Here is a 15358-nt window from a genome sequence, read left to right as displayed (position 1 = left end):
TGGTGCTGCTTTGGGATATTAAGGGGGGCAGATAGAAAGCTCCTTAGTTCTTACTGTTAGCAGGAATAGGACCTTCTCGAGGATGGGCCTCGCCCCGAGTTTATTTTGTTGGTACACTAAGCCTTCTGTCTAAAGAAGGGCCTGGTAGCAGGAGGCCCAGTGAGGTGCCATTCTTTAGACTGGCTGCTCAGAGGTTCATCTGCTAAAAGACTTAAGCTAACCCTGAAAGAGGGCCTGGATGAGGCAGGAGTTTTGTATTCAACGGAGTCCTTGCCTCAGTTGAAGAGGCCATCAGAAGACCCCCTCCCCTCCTGCCATGGTTGTTCAATGCTACACCAGCTAGCATAGAACACTAGGGACCTAGAGTTGCAAATGTGAACTTTGCCATAGTGTATGCTCTGACGCAGCATCTCCTTTTATCATTTTCATCTTAAAAAGAAAATCAAATTTAGTATTTATTGAGCCACAGGTAGTTTTATCTATCATTGGAGAAGGAATTGGAGATAGAGAGTACTTTGACACTATTATGTATAATAGTTAATAGCTAACAAGTTATTACAATACCAAATTAGTAATATAAACATTTTCCTTCCATGTATAACATTGCTACTGAAAGTGGAAACTGTATGGGTATGTGTTAATACTGCAGATATGTTACAGAATTCCAGATGTCCCTCCGCAGAATCTGCTGCAGATAGATAATAATATTACTTATAGTTCAGAATATGCACTAGAAACCTGAATTTGCTGATAATTCTTGCTCTTGCAACCCAACTTCAACCCCCAGCAGAATAAGCCGTAAGGTGAAATGACTCTGTATTTTGCAGCCAAACTATCCCCAGTGAAACAGGCTCAACTGAGAAGTTTTCTGAACAAAAGAAAGACTCCTGCAGTGCGCTCCCTGGCACCAGGTACCTGTCATCTCCTTCTTATATGTTAGAAAAGTAAATTGCTGCTGGTTTTATTTCCCATGAAATGGATGCAATAGATTTGCAGCCTTATTGTTCTGGAATGCTGCTGCAGTGGTGTTCCTAGCCTTGATGACACCCGTGCGGATCGCCGATGCGCCCCCCCCCCCCCTGCGAAATGACACCCCCCCCCCCCCCCGGGGGGCACGCCGCGGGGGGGGGGGGGGTGCCGCGGCACGCGCCTGTGGGCTCCGAGTTCACTACGCTAAATTCGCTGGTTCGCTGCAGCTCCCTCCCTCTGACAGGAAGTAACCTGTTCCGGGGCAGAGGGAGGGAGCTGCAGCGAACCAGCGAAGTTAGCGTAGTGAACTCGGAGCCCACAGGCGCGCGCCGCAGCACCCCCCAGCAGCGTGCACCCGGGGCGGACCACCCCCCACCCCCCCCTCCCTTGGTACGCCACTGTGCTGCTGTCACCATGAAGAGAAGAGACACTGAAATAAGGTGGCTGTCTTTCTGAAGTGTCTGATGATTGTGAATTTTGCCAGTATGGCCGTCTCCCTGAAGTGTCTGGTGATTGTGAATTTTGCAAGGGTACTATTTCCCTGCTCTCTGTCTAGTGATTCTCTTCTTTTGATTTTGTAGCCAGTCTGTCTCGCTCGGTGTTCCTGTCTCCAAAGTATTGTGAGGATTTGGATGATGTTAGCTCCACGTCATCTGTCTCCCAGGCTCTAGATAATGAAGATGTACAGAGTGAGGAAGAGGAGGTGGAGTTAGAGGTTGCACCAGCCCGAATTCCTCGACATGCCCCAGTGGTTCGCACGCCCTCCATTCAGCCTGGTTTGGTCACTCAGCCTCCACCCTTTGGGAAACCCCATCTGGGCCTTGCTGGTAACCTGAGTAAGTGCATCAGAGATCAGCTGCCTGCAATAGAGGGTCTGTATTTTTGGGCTGACAGTACTTCACTATTGTGTTGTAAAGTGACTGATGGGAGAAGGTAGAGGAAGGGGAAATGCTTTGAGATTATAATTACAGCTTTGTTTGTAATGCAGGGATTAGGTACATTAATGAGAGCTTTGAGAGGAAGCAACTGTAGCATGAGGATAGTCTGTGGAAGAAGTAGAGTTGGGTATGTGCTAGAGATGTAGGACACATGCCACAGAAAACTGTCATTCTCTAGGTTTGTCTGACTCCCAGTCCTGCCTCGGCATTGACCTTAGCTGGAGGACCGGCAAACTACTGAAGAGAAGAGTCGATGCCGACTTCTTTAATGTCTTCACCAGTCAGTCCAAAAATTGTGAGTTATGCCCATCGACCAGAAGTTGGAGATAGAAACTAAAGACTTTTGAGATCTGCACTCTAAGGGCACCTTCAGCCTTAATTCTTCAATATTTCTCTGTCTTCAGCACATGGTGACAGGCAGACCATACATCTTCCGGACAGGCTGGGAAACAACTCCTGGACTGGTCCAGAGGACTGAGTCTCAATTGAGCAGAAAGTACCTATTTAGGCTTTTGTTCTAATTTTTTTTCAACTACAAATTTTACTCAGTGAAACAAAGGGGATATCTCAGAGAAGTCAAGAGATCTCTTCCACTCCACTACCTCCCCCCTCCACACCCCAAAACTGCCTATCCAAATGGGTATTTTCCTTTAATTGGTATCCTGGTCTGAACTTTTCAGAGAACTTTGAAAACAGAAGGATCTTCTCCTGATAAGATTGTGGTTCTATTTTCTGTTAAGCCGGAGGCACCAGGTATTCTAGGAATTTGGGAGGGAGAGGCAGGGGGTAATTCTTCAGCCTTTGCCAATAGAGCTTTAGCAAGCAGCTGTCTGTCAAACCTGTGGGGAGAACTGTTCCGAGTAGGCTGCAGCACCAGCCTAAATTTCTCCAGTGGTTGGCATGTTTGAGGAGACTCCCCTCATGGGAGCCCTGGTGGAGTATACCAAGTGCTGCTCTCAGTGTTGGAGCTGGCAAGTTTTATCTGGAGAGTATTCCTTTTGTCATAGCAGCTTCTTTGTGCAGGTCTTGGGGCATTTCTCTTCAAAACCATAGTATGAGCGAAAATGCAGGAAGGACCACAATTTTTCTACAGGTTTATTCCATTTCGGTGAGGGTATCAGTGCTCAACCATTAGAAAGGGGCTTGTATGGAGCAGCTTGATAATATTTTTGAGACCTTCTCATGCCTTGACAGACTTTCTGAGAGCAAGGATGTCATTTTCATCAGAATTTGTTCCCTTGCCTCACAGAACGTTTCTTTTAAATTGTTCTCAGATGAGCCAGGGAGAACAGGTTATTCACTTCCTGTGGAGTTAGGTGAATCTTCTGCTTCTAAGAGAAGATGTCTGCAAAATCTGGATGATTTGGAATCTAATTCAGTAGTGTTAGCTGCTATTCTAGAATAACTTGGATCATTGGAAACTAATTTATGTTCCTTATCAGAGCAGTTGGAAGAGGAAGAGTTCCCTACAAAAGAGGGAGATGATCCGATGGTGGTTCTTTTTTTTTTTTTTTTTTTTTTTTTTGAAAAAAAGAACTTCCTGCTGTCATTTCCAAAACCCTGGAGTCAGGAGATCCTATTCTGGGATGTCCTCCAGGGTGTTTCCAGTCCATCAGGCCATACAGACTCTATAGAAATGATAAGTAGTAGTAGAAGTTATGTTGGCTGAGTAGGAGACCCCCGAGTCTGGACTAATCGTGGACAGAACCATGGCCAAGCTGTGTACCCTTTGCTCTCTAAGGAAAAGGAAAAACTAAAACAACTCAACATAGATATCCTGGTAACGCGGTTACCAAGAAGACTATGATCCCAGTTGAAGGGGGGGGGGGGGGGGGGGGGGGGGGGTTGGCTCTTGAGGATATGCAGGATTGCAAATTGTAAGCCTTGCTTAACCAGACATTTGATATTTTGGTTCTGAGTTTCTAAGCAGCAATATACAGTACCTATGTTTCTAGAGCTTCTCTTTGCTGGATTTGGCAAGTGTGAAGATTGGTTCAGGGGAGCAAAGTAGAAGAGTCCACTGATGCCCCTCATCTAGAGAGGAGTATGGCTTATGTGGCGGACTCACTCTATAAGCATGGCTTTGGCTAGAAGCATGACTTTGGCAGTCTTTGCTGGATGGCTTTTATGTCTCTGTAACTGGCCTTCTGACACTGCTTCTAAGACCCACCTCAGCAGACTTCCCTTCAGAGGCAAGCTGCTTTTTGGTGAGGATCTGGAGAAACTTGTAAAAGATTTTGAAAACCATAGCCCAAGATAAACCAGAGTTCTTACAAATCAAGATTTTGTGAGGCTAAGAGATGTAGAACTGGGAGGTCAACATCTTTTCATTATTATAGATGTCCCAAACCTATTGGGTCATTTCTCAAAGGAACTCATAGACCGTTGTCTCCGTTCCTGGAGGAATAGATCCAAATCGCATTAGACCAGTGTGTCCTTGATGTGATAAGGCGAGGTTACAAGCTGGAATGTCCATGTCCTCTCGTAGATTTCCTTTCTGGTGTCACTGTGTCACATCCCTGCCAAAAAAAAGTAGCCATTCAAGTAACTCTTCAGAACCGCCTCGATCTTGAGGTGGTGGTCCCATTTCTGCAAGATGAGACAGGGACCAGAAGGTATTCCATTTATTTCATCATCCCAAAGAAAGAGGCATTTTGCCCAATACTAGATCTCAAAGGTATGAATCACATGTTGAAGGTCAAGCACCAGGATAGAAACCTTAAGAACTGTGATTGCAGCTATGCTGCATTTACATAAACAATCTCATTTCTACACATTGTTGTTTCTTCTTTTTGACAGTGCTACAGCTTTATGCTATAGTGTGACATGGCTGATATCACTGTAGTGCCATTTACTGGCTAACGGTTTTCCATTGTCAACTAGATAGGAATATCTCTGACTGAGGCAGGTGCTTGCAGCAGTGAAACGCAGGACTGCTTCAAGTCCATTCAGTCTTCTTGATATTTTGGACTTATCGGCCTTTGTATCTTATATATTTTTAGTATTATCAATACATTGTTTCTCATAGTTGGAATTACATTGGTCTCCCCCAATTGTTTTTCTATGTTCTTGTGTTGTGCTTTGGGGACAGTTGTCTTCTTCTTTTTTCACTGACATGAGCTGAGCATTGTGAATCTATCAGCAGCTCATATAGCCAGAGTTCAGAATTTTCAGGCAGACTTTCTCAGCAGACACTTTTGGTCTGGGAGAGTGGGAGCTGTCTCCTGATGCCTTTGAACTCATAACAAACCAGTGGGATATGCCACTTCTGGGTCTAATGGCAACAAAAGCCAACATCAAAGTTATGCCCTTCTACAGTCAAAGGAAGGAGATCAGATCAAAAGGTCTGGATGTCCTGTTACAGTCCTATCCACCAGAGGACCTCTTCTATGTGTTCCTGAGAAGACCTTTTCTATTGCAAGAAGGATTGTGGAAGACAGGAGAGCTAGACTGGATCCTGAGATTATTGATGACTTATTTATCCACATATTAAAAAATCATAACCGCGCTTCATAAAGCATATTTCTCCCCCACTAAGGCATACAAAGCGGGTTGTACTTTGTCACCCCTGGAAATTTTAACAGGGTGGATTAGGGTTCCTTGGGGTGGTAGAAGTCAGCTATTGTTTGGGTTGGAAGGGTAGAGGGGGGTTATTATAGTTGGTCGTTGTTATTATTGTTTTTTATTTGTGGTTTATAAATAGTTGCACAGAATATTGTTCCTTTTTATACTTAACACATTTAAATATAAAATTATAAATGTTTGAGTCTACTGCAGATGAAGACAGAGCCTGTGGGGATGGGGACAAACTTTGTCCCTGTGTCTAAGTGTCTGTCTCCATCTGCTGGTTGATGGGCATAGCCCACAGATCCTGTACTGGTCTGGTAGAACTAAAGGAAAGAAAATGATCAGATAAAATATAATTTATCCATTTTAAGAGGGGAGTTTCCTCTTGAAAGTAAAGATTAAGATCACAGCAGCTTCCAAATCTAATTCTGCATACGATGATAACTTTACTGTACTATGCTTATATTGTAACAAATTCAGCACTGTGTCTTCTCTTACCCTTGCTTAGAATGAAAATAATGTTCATTCTTGATTTTGACTTCAGTGGCTGCATCTGTGAGCAGAGCAGTTCCACCGGGAGCAGACAGCACAATGCTGGTGACCAAAACCGTGAAGCATGGAGCGCCTTCCACTACAGTTCCTATCCCTGCAACACAGGCAGCTGCGGCTGCTGCACTCCGGCGCCAGATAGCTAGTCAGACTTCAGGTAATTCTGCAGCTAATCAGTGAAGCACCAAATTTAGTTTCTATTTCTGTACTGCAGAGAGAAAACAATACAAAGCTAAAAAGAGTTCTCTCTACAACTGCTGTCAGGAAATTAGCTGGTGTCATTATAGAATCATTATTATGTTTTGTGATTACTACCTATAATGAGAATTGTTTTTGCACAAACTTTATAGCATAATTTAAATTAACATGGTAGCTTTTAGCTGCAGTTTTGGAACTGCCCCTAACTTTTCTAGAGACGTTGGCACTGTAAAGAACTTGTAGGTACTGAGGCCAGGACACTCTGCTGTATCCCATTCTGCCCTTTCACTGAAAGTGCTGTGCTGTAGTGTTTTGGTAAAAGCATGCAGTGACAGAGTACCTGTATTCACATGTTCGGAAGGACTGTTGGCTTCTGTAGGGTGGAGTAATGTTTCTCATCTGTATGTGCATGTAGGGGTTTAATTAAGGCATCTCTATTTACCTTATCAGACCCAGCCTGATTTATGAAAGAATGTATTGTCTGCATCTTATAATAGCTAAGCAAATCTGTTAATGAGGAACAGATGTGTCGGAGGGCTTGTGCTGATAGTGTAATCTGCCCAAATTGAGTTCTGATGGGACACTGATATGAGTAGAATCTCTCCATGTAGACCCCACCTCTGACATTCCCTTGTTCACACTTTTATTCCTCATTTTTATATACTTCTTTACCTCAGAGGCTACAGGGTGGTTAACAGTCAACCGTATAATCTAATAAACATGAAGGCATAATATAAAAACCTTATACAATCATGCTTTGCAATGTTTCTGAAAAGATGCAAATTCAGACAGTCTTCTGTTAGAGATTGTTCCACACGGATGGTCCAGTGCAAGAGAAAGCTGGTTGTGTTGTAAGCCAAATTAATATTTGCAGGCACTTCCATCAGGGCTTGGTGTTTTAAATGCAAAGAGTAGACTAGTAGGTGCAATTAACACATGAGCACAAAGAGGCAGGGACCAAGCTATGTAGCATCTTATAGATCACAAAGAGAGCTTGACATATCTACTGGGAGGAAGTCAGTGCAGTTGTTCCAAAACAGGGTGATATGACAAAAATGTTAATGTTGGTCAGCAAATAAACTGCTACATTTTAGATTAACTGTAATCTCTATAACTGAGATTTCTACAGTCCTAAATAAAGGGAGTTAGAATAATCCAATCTAGTACTGATCAAACTTGAACTATTAACAACATAGGAATCTCTAAATAAGGACTACATACGTAAGGTTCTGTAAATGGTGAAAAAAGATTTGACCAGCAGGCCTGTCTGTGGACACATGGTCCACAGTGGATTTCTTTATAATGTGTCCTTATATTTCACAGTTATGAGCTCTACCCTGAGTGAGTCAGCTCTGAAATCTGTGCCTCAGGTGGTTAATATCCAGGAGCTGAAGAGTGCTGGAACCAGCCCAGCCGTGCCTGCAGTGATAGGGTGAGTACACATGAGCCTTTGGTGAGGTCACACTCAATTTCATGTCACTATATTTTTGTGTCCTGTTGGAGCCCTGTCCCAGTCAGCAGTGGGAAAGGGTTAATCTCATTTTGTTTTCAGCCTTGCTTTAATTGAACTGCAGTGTTTAATTAAATTAATTATACCATTAGATCCTGACATTTGCATGTGTCCTTGCGCTTATTCCTCCCTGTTCTCCATACCTTTCCTAATAATACCCAACATTCTTTTTGCTTTCCTAGCCGCAGCAGCACACTGAGCAGAAGGTTTCAGTGTATTATCAACGACAATACCCAGATCCCTTTCTTGGTCCGTAACTCCTAACGTGGCAACCTTGCATGACGTAGCTATAATTCGGGTTCTTTTTTCCCCACATGCATCACCTTGCACTTTGACTGGTTGTAGGGGACCTGGCTATTGTGGGGTGGGTCCCTCAGTGATCACCCTACCCCTGAAGGGTGGCCTGGCATTTGAGTACTGGCACCTTTTTTACTAGAAAAAAACGCACTGTGTGCTACCCTTGCAGTACATGTGACTGAAAGGATCTGAGTTTATTTTTTAAACAATGTGTACCTTGCTGCTCAGTAACACCGTCAATATGCTTACAAGTAAAGCTTTTCTAGCATGTGCAGACAGTGTATATGGGTAGCCCTGTATGCATAGACTGGGCTGCATGGCATGGCGTTCCTAGCAGAGGTGAGTAGGGCACAGCATAGAAATGGTAACGTGCCTGTGAGGGTTTTGCTGTAGTGGTACTATATAGAAATGTTGTTAGAATTTGCTATCTGGAAATATTTTTTATGGATTTTCTGCCACGGCAACAGTAACTTAATGTCTTCTAATTACTGTAAGCACGTGGATAGTCCAGGTTAGCAAGCCAAAAACACCAGGTTGTCAGAGCTCAAAGTGACACAACAGACTATGATTCCACCTTGGTCCCCTAATTTTTCTGTTTTTCTGCTCTCTGTACAGATGAAGGTGAGATTCAATGATTTCACTTAACAGCACATTTGATAAGCATTTGATTAATAAGACATCTGAGTAATTTATTTGTGTACACAGTTTTGTTTGTGCTTCGTTGATGTTATGTTTCCTGGGGGAATGTTTTTGTTCTGTTTATAAACTGCTTTAGTTATACCTGTAGTATAGGGGATGTAAGATAAATACATACCCAAGAAAAAGAAATTGTATAAAATGTTAGCTTCTCCAGAGTCTGTAGAAACACCTTCAGAAGAGAGCATGCTCTGATTTTATCCTTAACCTGCCTAAGAATCATGGATTAACAACAAATTTGCAGTAAAGCAAGTTCCCCCTGCCTGCCCTAGCACTTGTACTGCTTTTCTGATGTATCTGCAGTTCCACAGTTCTACCAGCAGAGGCCATCATGTCCCATCAAGAGCAGCTGATTGCCTTTGAGTCTTTCAGTCACTGATGCGTGGAAGACCTCCCCTTCCAAAGATCCATTTCTGTGAAGTATTAGCACAGGGCTGAAGTAAAGGAGAACTTCTTGTTCTGTGTAATATTCCTGCCTAGAACATCTGCAGTTGCCTCTCTGTCTACAGAGGCATAATTGATAGAAGTCCAACTCCACATGTATCTGCTGCTCAAAGCTATTTGCATAGAAGTGAAACAAGAATGATGCGCCGAGGAGCATGGATGACATGCATTGGGCGAAGGCCAAGAAGCACTGACACCGATCTCCTTCGATGCATGGTGCCGGGAGCTCTGGGGTGCCCAGGGATTCAGCACCTGAGAAGCGTTGACACCGGGAGGACCGCTCCCCCTCTATCCATAAGGTGCCGACGCATGTTTCTCCAACCAGCCAAGATCCTGCACCGGCCCCAGATAATCTGCATCCTGCGCATCAACCGACGCCACAGACTTTCCCGATGGTGGCCATCGATGAGCGCATCCGGGCCTTGCTCCCTGAGCTGCTGGATAGCCTAATGCAGCAATCTGCATCGGTATCAGGGGTGCTTGCACCTACCATACCTCCCATGGCGGCCCCGCCTGGCCCTCAGCCCACAGAGCGGTCTCAGATGCTAGCGCCGCTTACGGCACTGGTGTCAACAGCCACCCAAGCCAGCACCCTCTCGACGTCGGTGGAGGAAGCTTCGCCAGAGTCGAGATGGGAGCCAGTTTCTTTATGCCGTTCTCGGGGACATGGGTCCTCGGCATCGAGGCAGGCCCGGTCTCGGACATCCCTTAGGGAACTACTATCCGACACCGAGGAGGAGCGCTCATGGGCATTAGAAGAAGATCCCAGGTACTTTTCCTCCGACAAGTCCTATGGGATTTCTTCTGAGCCCTCCCCACCACCTGACAGGAGAATGTCTCCACCTGAGAGCCTCTCTTTCACCTCTTTTGTACGGGAAATGGCTGATGCTATTCCATTCCCCGTAGAAGTGAAGGATTAGCCCAGGGCCAATATGCTCAAGGTCCTGGACTACACCTCCCCTCCTAATGAGGCAGTGATGGCTCCTCTCCACGAGGTACTCAAGGCAGTCCTCGTCAGGAACTGGGCATCCCCTCTGTCCCTGTGGTCCCCAAGAAAATTAACACCCAGTATCGGATCCAGGGGAACCTGGTTTGGTGAGGTCTCCATTACCCCACAACTCCATGGTGGTGGATGCTGCTCTCAAAAAAGCCAGGAGTACTAGGGACTATGCCTTGGCTACCCCAGGAGTCTTTTAGGAGAAAGATGTATCGGGCCTCCATGCTTATCGCCCGTATCCAATCATACCAGCTCTTCATGAGCATATACTTGCAGAACTCAATGCGACAGCTGTCAGACTTGGTTGATTGGCTCCCTCTGGAGAAGGCCAAGCCGTTTTGCCAAGTTCTTGGCCAGGGGCACTTACGACACTTTTGATCTCTTCACAAGGTATTGCAATGCGCAGACTCTCATGGCTGCGTGTTTCTGACCTGGAACATTCTGTTTAGCAGAGGTTGATGCCCATTGCCTGGGGGATAACCTTTTTGGAGAGAAGGTCAAAGAGGTTGCTGACCGAATCAAGAAGCATACTGATGCTATGCCTTCTGTCTCCTGCAGGACATCATCTGCAACTGCCTCCTCATCCAGGTGGTATTTTGGTAAGTCGCAGAGTGCTCCCTACTACTACTCTAGGCGTAGGTACACTCCTGCAGCCCGCCTTCTCGTCATCAGCGTTCGCCCAAGGCCCTTGCTGCCCATCAAAAGCAAGGGACGAGCCTTTGACTGGCTCCAGCAGAGCATAGCCACAATCAGAGTGTCCGTCCCGGACTTGCCGTTGGGGGAAGGTTAAAGTTTTTTCACCAAAGGTGATATCTCATAACCTCCGACTGGTGGTTTCTTCAAATTGTCCGGCTCGGGTACAGCCTCAGTTTGCTTTCCAGACCTCCAAATTGTCCACCGAGAGCTCATTCATTCAGCTGTCAACACAAGCAGGTACTTGCAGAGGAACTCTCCACCTTTCTCAAGGCCCATGCGATCGAACCTGTTCCACCAGGGGAAGAAGGGCAGAGATTCTATTCCAGGTACTTCCTTGTGCAGAAAAAGACGGGGGGGATGCGTCCCATCCTAGACCTAAGGGCCCATGACAGATTAGCATGAGATGTCTTCCTTCTACACTGGGGGACAGGTCTTCTGTATGCGTATCCTCTGATACCTCTAGTGGGAAAGACTTTGTTGAAACTCAAGCAAGACCGTGGAACCATAATTCTGATCGCACCATACTGGCCCCAGCAGATATGGTTCCCTCTTCTTCTGGAATTGTCCTCCAAAGAACCGTGGAGATTAGAGTATTTTCTGACCCTCATCACACAGAACGAGGGGTCGCTTCTACATCCCAACCTCCAGTCTCTGGCTCTCACAGCCTGGATGTTGAGAGCCTAGAATTCGCTTCCTTGGGTCTTTCGGAGGGTGTCTCCCGAGTCTTGCTGGCTTCCAGGAAAGATTCCACTAAGAGGTGTTATTCTTTTAGTTTTTAACATTTTTATTGATGACAAGCAAAATTAGATATATTCCACATCTGGCCTAAATAACACAGCAACATTATAACGTACATAACAAAAAGCCAGTGAGTGAGTCCGTCATCAATTTTTTGCTTTCACCTTTTCACCCCCCCCCCCCCCCCCTCCCATCCTCCCCCCTCCTTGACCCTCTCCCCTCCCTCGCGTGCCCTAGGGCTTGGACTCTGATAGTCCTAGGGCACGAGGTGTTATTCTTTTAAATAGAGGAGGTTTGCCGTCTGCTGTGACATAAAGGCCATAGATCCCCTTTCTTGTCCTACACAGACCCTGCTTGAATACCTTCTACGCATATTAGAGTCTGGTCTCAAGACCAACTCCGTAAGGGTAGTGCAATTAGTGCTTATCATCAACGTGTAGAAGGTAAGCTTATCTCTGGACAACCTCTAGTTCTTTGCTTCATGAGAGGTTTGCTTTTGTCAAACCCCCCTGTCAAATCTCCACCAGTGTCATGGGATCTCAACATTGTTCTCACCCAGCCGATGAAAGCTCCTTTTGAGTTGCTGAATTCATGCCTTCTGAAGTACGTGACATGGAAGGTCATTTTCTTGGTGGCTGTTACTTCAGCTCATAGGTTCAGTGAGCTTCAGGCCTTAGTAGTAGAAGCACCATTTCATTATAACTGAGTAGTCCTCCCCACGCACCCTAAGTTGCTGCCGAAGGAGGTGTCAGAATTCCATCTGAACCTGTCAATTGTCTTGTCAACATTCTTTCCCCGACCTCATGCCCATCCTGGCATAAGCAGCGGAAATTCCACAGCTTGGACTGCAAAAGAGTGTTGGCTTTTTACATGGAGTGGACGAAGCCCTTCAGACAGTCCGCCCAGCTCTTTGTGTTTTTTATTCCAACAGGATGGGAGTCACCATTGGGAAACGCACCATATCCAATTGGCTAGCAGATTGCATCTGCTTTGCATATGCCCAGGCTGGGCTGACTATGGAGTGTCATGTCATGGCTTATAATGTTAGAAAATCTAATAACTACAAAAGCAGTGATTATTATGTAAATGAGGGAAAAGTCTCAACTACTACAGCTATATTCACACATCAGTGTTAATTTTATAGCATGTAGAAAAAGTCATCACCAACTGAAAAACCCTCAAATATTTATTTTTTATCCCTATACTTTTTATTGAAAAATTTTTTTAAAACAATATATCCTCTAAATTGAATGTGATGTCTAAGTGAAACTAAAAAATAACTTGTTCACTTATTAGAAAAAGTAAAGCCATTCACTTATCTTGTCATATTCTTTTTTTCTTTTTTTCAATACTGCGCCTGTTCCATCTCAGTTAGAGCCATGGCTGCGTCGGTAGCCCATTTGAAGTCAGCCTCCATTGAAGAGATTTGCAAGGCTGCAACATGGTCTTCAGTCCACACATTCACATCTCATTACTGCCTTGAGCAGGATACCCGACGCGACCGTCTGTTTGGACAGTCAGTGTTGCAGAATCTGTTTGGGGTCTAGAATCCAACTCCACCCTCCTAGTCCTATTTTATTGTGTTCCAGGCTCCACTCTCATCTAGTTTGTATATAGTTTCAGGTTAATCTGCGTTAAGTCCTTGCCGTTGCAAGGCTCAATTGACCACTGTTTGTTGTTTTGGGTGAGCCTGGATGCTATGGATTCCCCATGTGTGAGAATAAGCAAGCCTGCTTGTCGTCGGAGATACTTACCTGTAGCAGGTATTCTCCGAGGATAGCAGGCTTCTTATTCTCACAATCCCGCCCATCTCCCCTTGGAATTGTCTTTTTGATATTTTCACTTTTTTTTTTTAGCTTTTGTGTGAAACTGAAGCGGTGCGTTCCTGCGGTGGTGTGAAGGCACTGGCGCATGTGCGCTGAGGAGCAGCTCATGTTTCTCAATGCGTTATCTTTCACTATGGCAGTTTTGCTGGGCTGGGGCAGTGCGGGAACAGTGTCTATCCATCTGTGAGAATAAGAAGCCTACTGTCCTCTGAGAATACCTGCTACAGGTAAGTATCTTCGCTGCATTGGACCAAGCTTTTTGGAAGAACATTAAAGATGTCATTTTCCACCAGATATTTATAAAAAAACTCTGGTGTCTCATGTGGGAGCAGCATCACACATTGCTTGAAACAGATTTTGTAGGATTGAGAGGTAAATGAAGCAGGCATACCCACTAATGGAGCAGTAACTGGATGAGGATTGTCCACCCTGGTCCACCTCTGGTATAGAAGCTGCCCACTTCTGGTAGACAGAAGTAGAAGCGCAGAATCATAAAACAATCTCATCCCTCAGAGCCTTAGGTCAGAGGTTGTAATGAAATGCATTTTCCTTTCTGTTTCTGTGTAGGTCATCTGTCCCTCTGCCAGCTGCCCAGGCTGTCCAGCAGGTCCTGGCAACGGTGGCTTCAAACCAGTCCAAGCAGGTATGGTCATGCTTTTCTGAGTCACACTCAAAGCTGCCTTTTATTTTTGTGTTGCTACCGTCTATCTCCTCATATTGTGGTTGGTGCAGTTTTGGTTTAATCCCTGAACACAATTGCTTCTGCTACTGCCTAAATTCCTTCTGGCTTCTCTCTATTCTAGCAGAATACAGATTCCTAGTGTAATGTATGTGAAGCACATTTTTCTATATATTAACATCTTGCTATATCAGCTCTTGGGCACACAATGCAACATGAACATTGTTCAGACCAGAGGTCCCTAGAGCCCAGCATCCTGTCTTCAGCAATGGCCACTCTAGGTTACAGATACCCAGCAGGATCCCCAGAATGGATCCATTTCTTGTTCCTCATTTCCTGGGATAAGCAGGAGCTTCCCCGGTCTACCCAGCTCTTATCTATTTATGAACTTTGATATCAAGACCTTTTCTAAACTCGTTTTAAATCTGCTTATGCTGACTACCTTGACCACATCTGGCAACAAATTGCACAACTGTATTGGGTATGATATGAAAAACTACGTTCTCAGATTTTGTTTTAAATCTTGTGGAGCATCCCCTAGTTCTATTGAAAGGGTAAACAATTGTTCCCTGTTTATCCTTTTCACCACACTCTATAAACTTCTATCACACTTGTCTGTTTTCTTCTCCAGGCTGAAGAGCTTTAACCTGTTTAGCTTTACTTCACAAGAGAGCTTTTCCATGCCCTTTATCATTTTGTTGCCCTTTTCTAGCTTTGCTTTGCTGTTTGCCAGCACACACTGTATTACTTGGATAGATTTCTTTCCATTTTGCCTATCTAGAGGCTCTCCTGGCTAAAATAATGGCCGATCACCATTCTATATCCTTATGATGTACTAGTTTGATTGGGAGTGGGACAGTATTATTGCTACTGTTTCTGATACCTCACATTTCACTGATGTCTTCATTCGTGGGGATTTTAGGATGCAGTTTGAGGACTCGCTGAGACCCAAGGATAGATTCTGACATTTATCATATTTTTCCCACTCCCTTCCCTCTGCAGCAACCCAGCACCCAACACCAATCTCCCACAGTCTTCTCCATCTTTCAAACACATGTCTCTCCTCCTCTTCCTCCCCTCAGTGGTTACAAGTTATTCAAAATTATTCCTTGGCCCATGTGGCAGAGATTAAATAGAAGGCTCCTAAACCTAAAAAAAAAAAAAAAAAAGGTACACATAGATCTTTTATGTGCTATGCAGGCTAGCCACTCCATTTGCATCATATCATGGACTAAATTCCTTCAGTGACCAAAG

At 44.8% G+C, this 15358-nt stretch overlaps 1 protein-coding gene across 5 annotated transcripts in view; it reads left to right on the top strand.

Annotated features, from left to right (window-relative positions):
• NUP214 (nucleoporin 214) overlaps positions 1-15358 on the top strand; it is a 165262-nt gene that overhangs the window by 89615 nt on the left and 60289 nt on the right. For all 5 annotated transcript variants that reach the window (XM_030207808.1, XM_030207810.1, XM_030207809.1 and 2 more), the window contains 5 exons: positions 828-911; positions 1551-1805; positions 6019-6180; positions 7545-7653; positions 13993-14068. In XM_030207808.1, coding sequence (XP_030063668.1) covers positions 828-911; positions 1551-1805; positions 6019-6180; positions 7545-7653; positions 13993-14068 — 686 coding nt within the window. The remainder of the gene's footprint in view (positions 1-827; positions 912-1550; positions 1806-6018; positions 6181-7544; positions 7654-13992; positions 14069-15358) is intronic.

Source organism: Microcaecilia unicolor, chromosome 6, assembly GCF_901765095.1.
Source record: "Microcaecilia unicolor chromosome 6, aMicUni1.1, whole genome shotgun sequence".
Classification (NCBI taxonomy): Eukaryota; Metazoa; Chordata; class Amphibia; order Gymnophiona; family Siphonopidae; genus Microcaecilia; species Microcaecilia unicolor.
The sequence above is the reverse complement of the archived record's forward strand: the minus strand, read 5'-3'. Positions and strand labels throughout refer to the sequence as shown.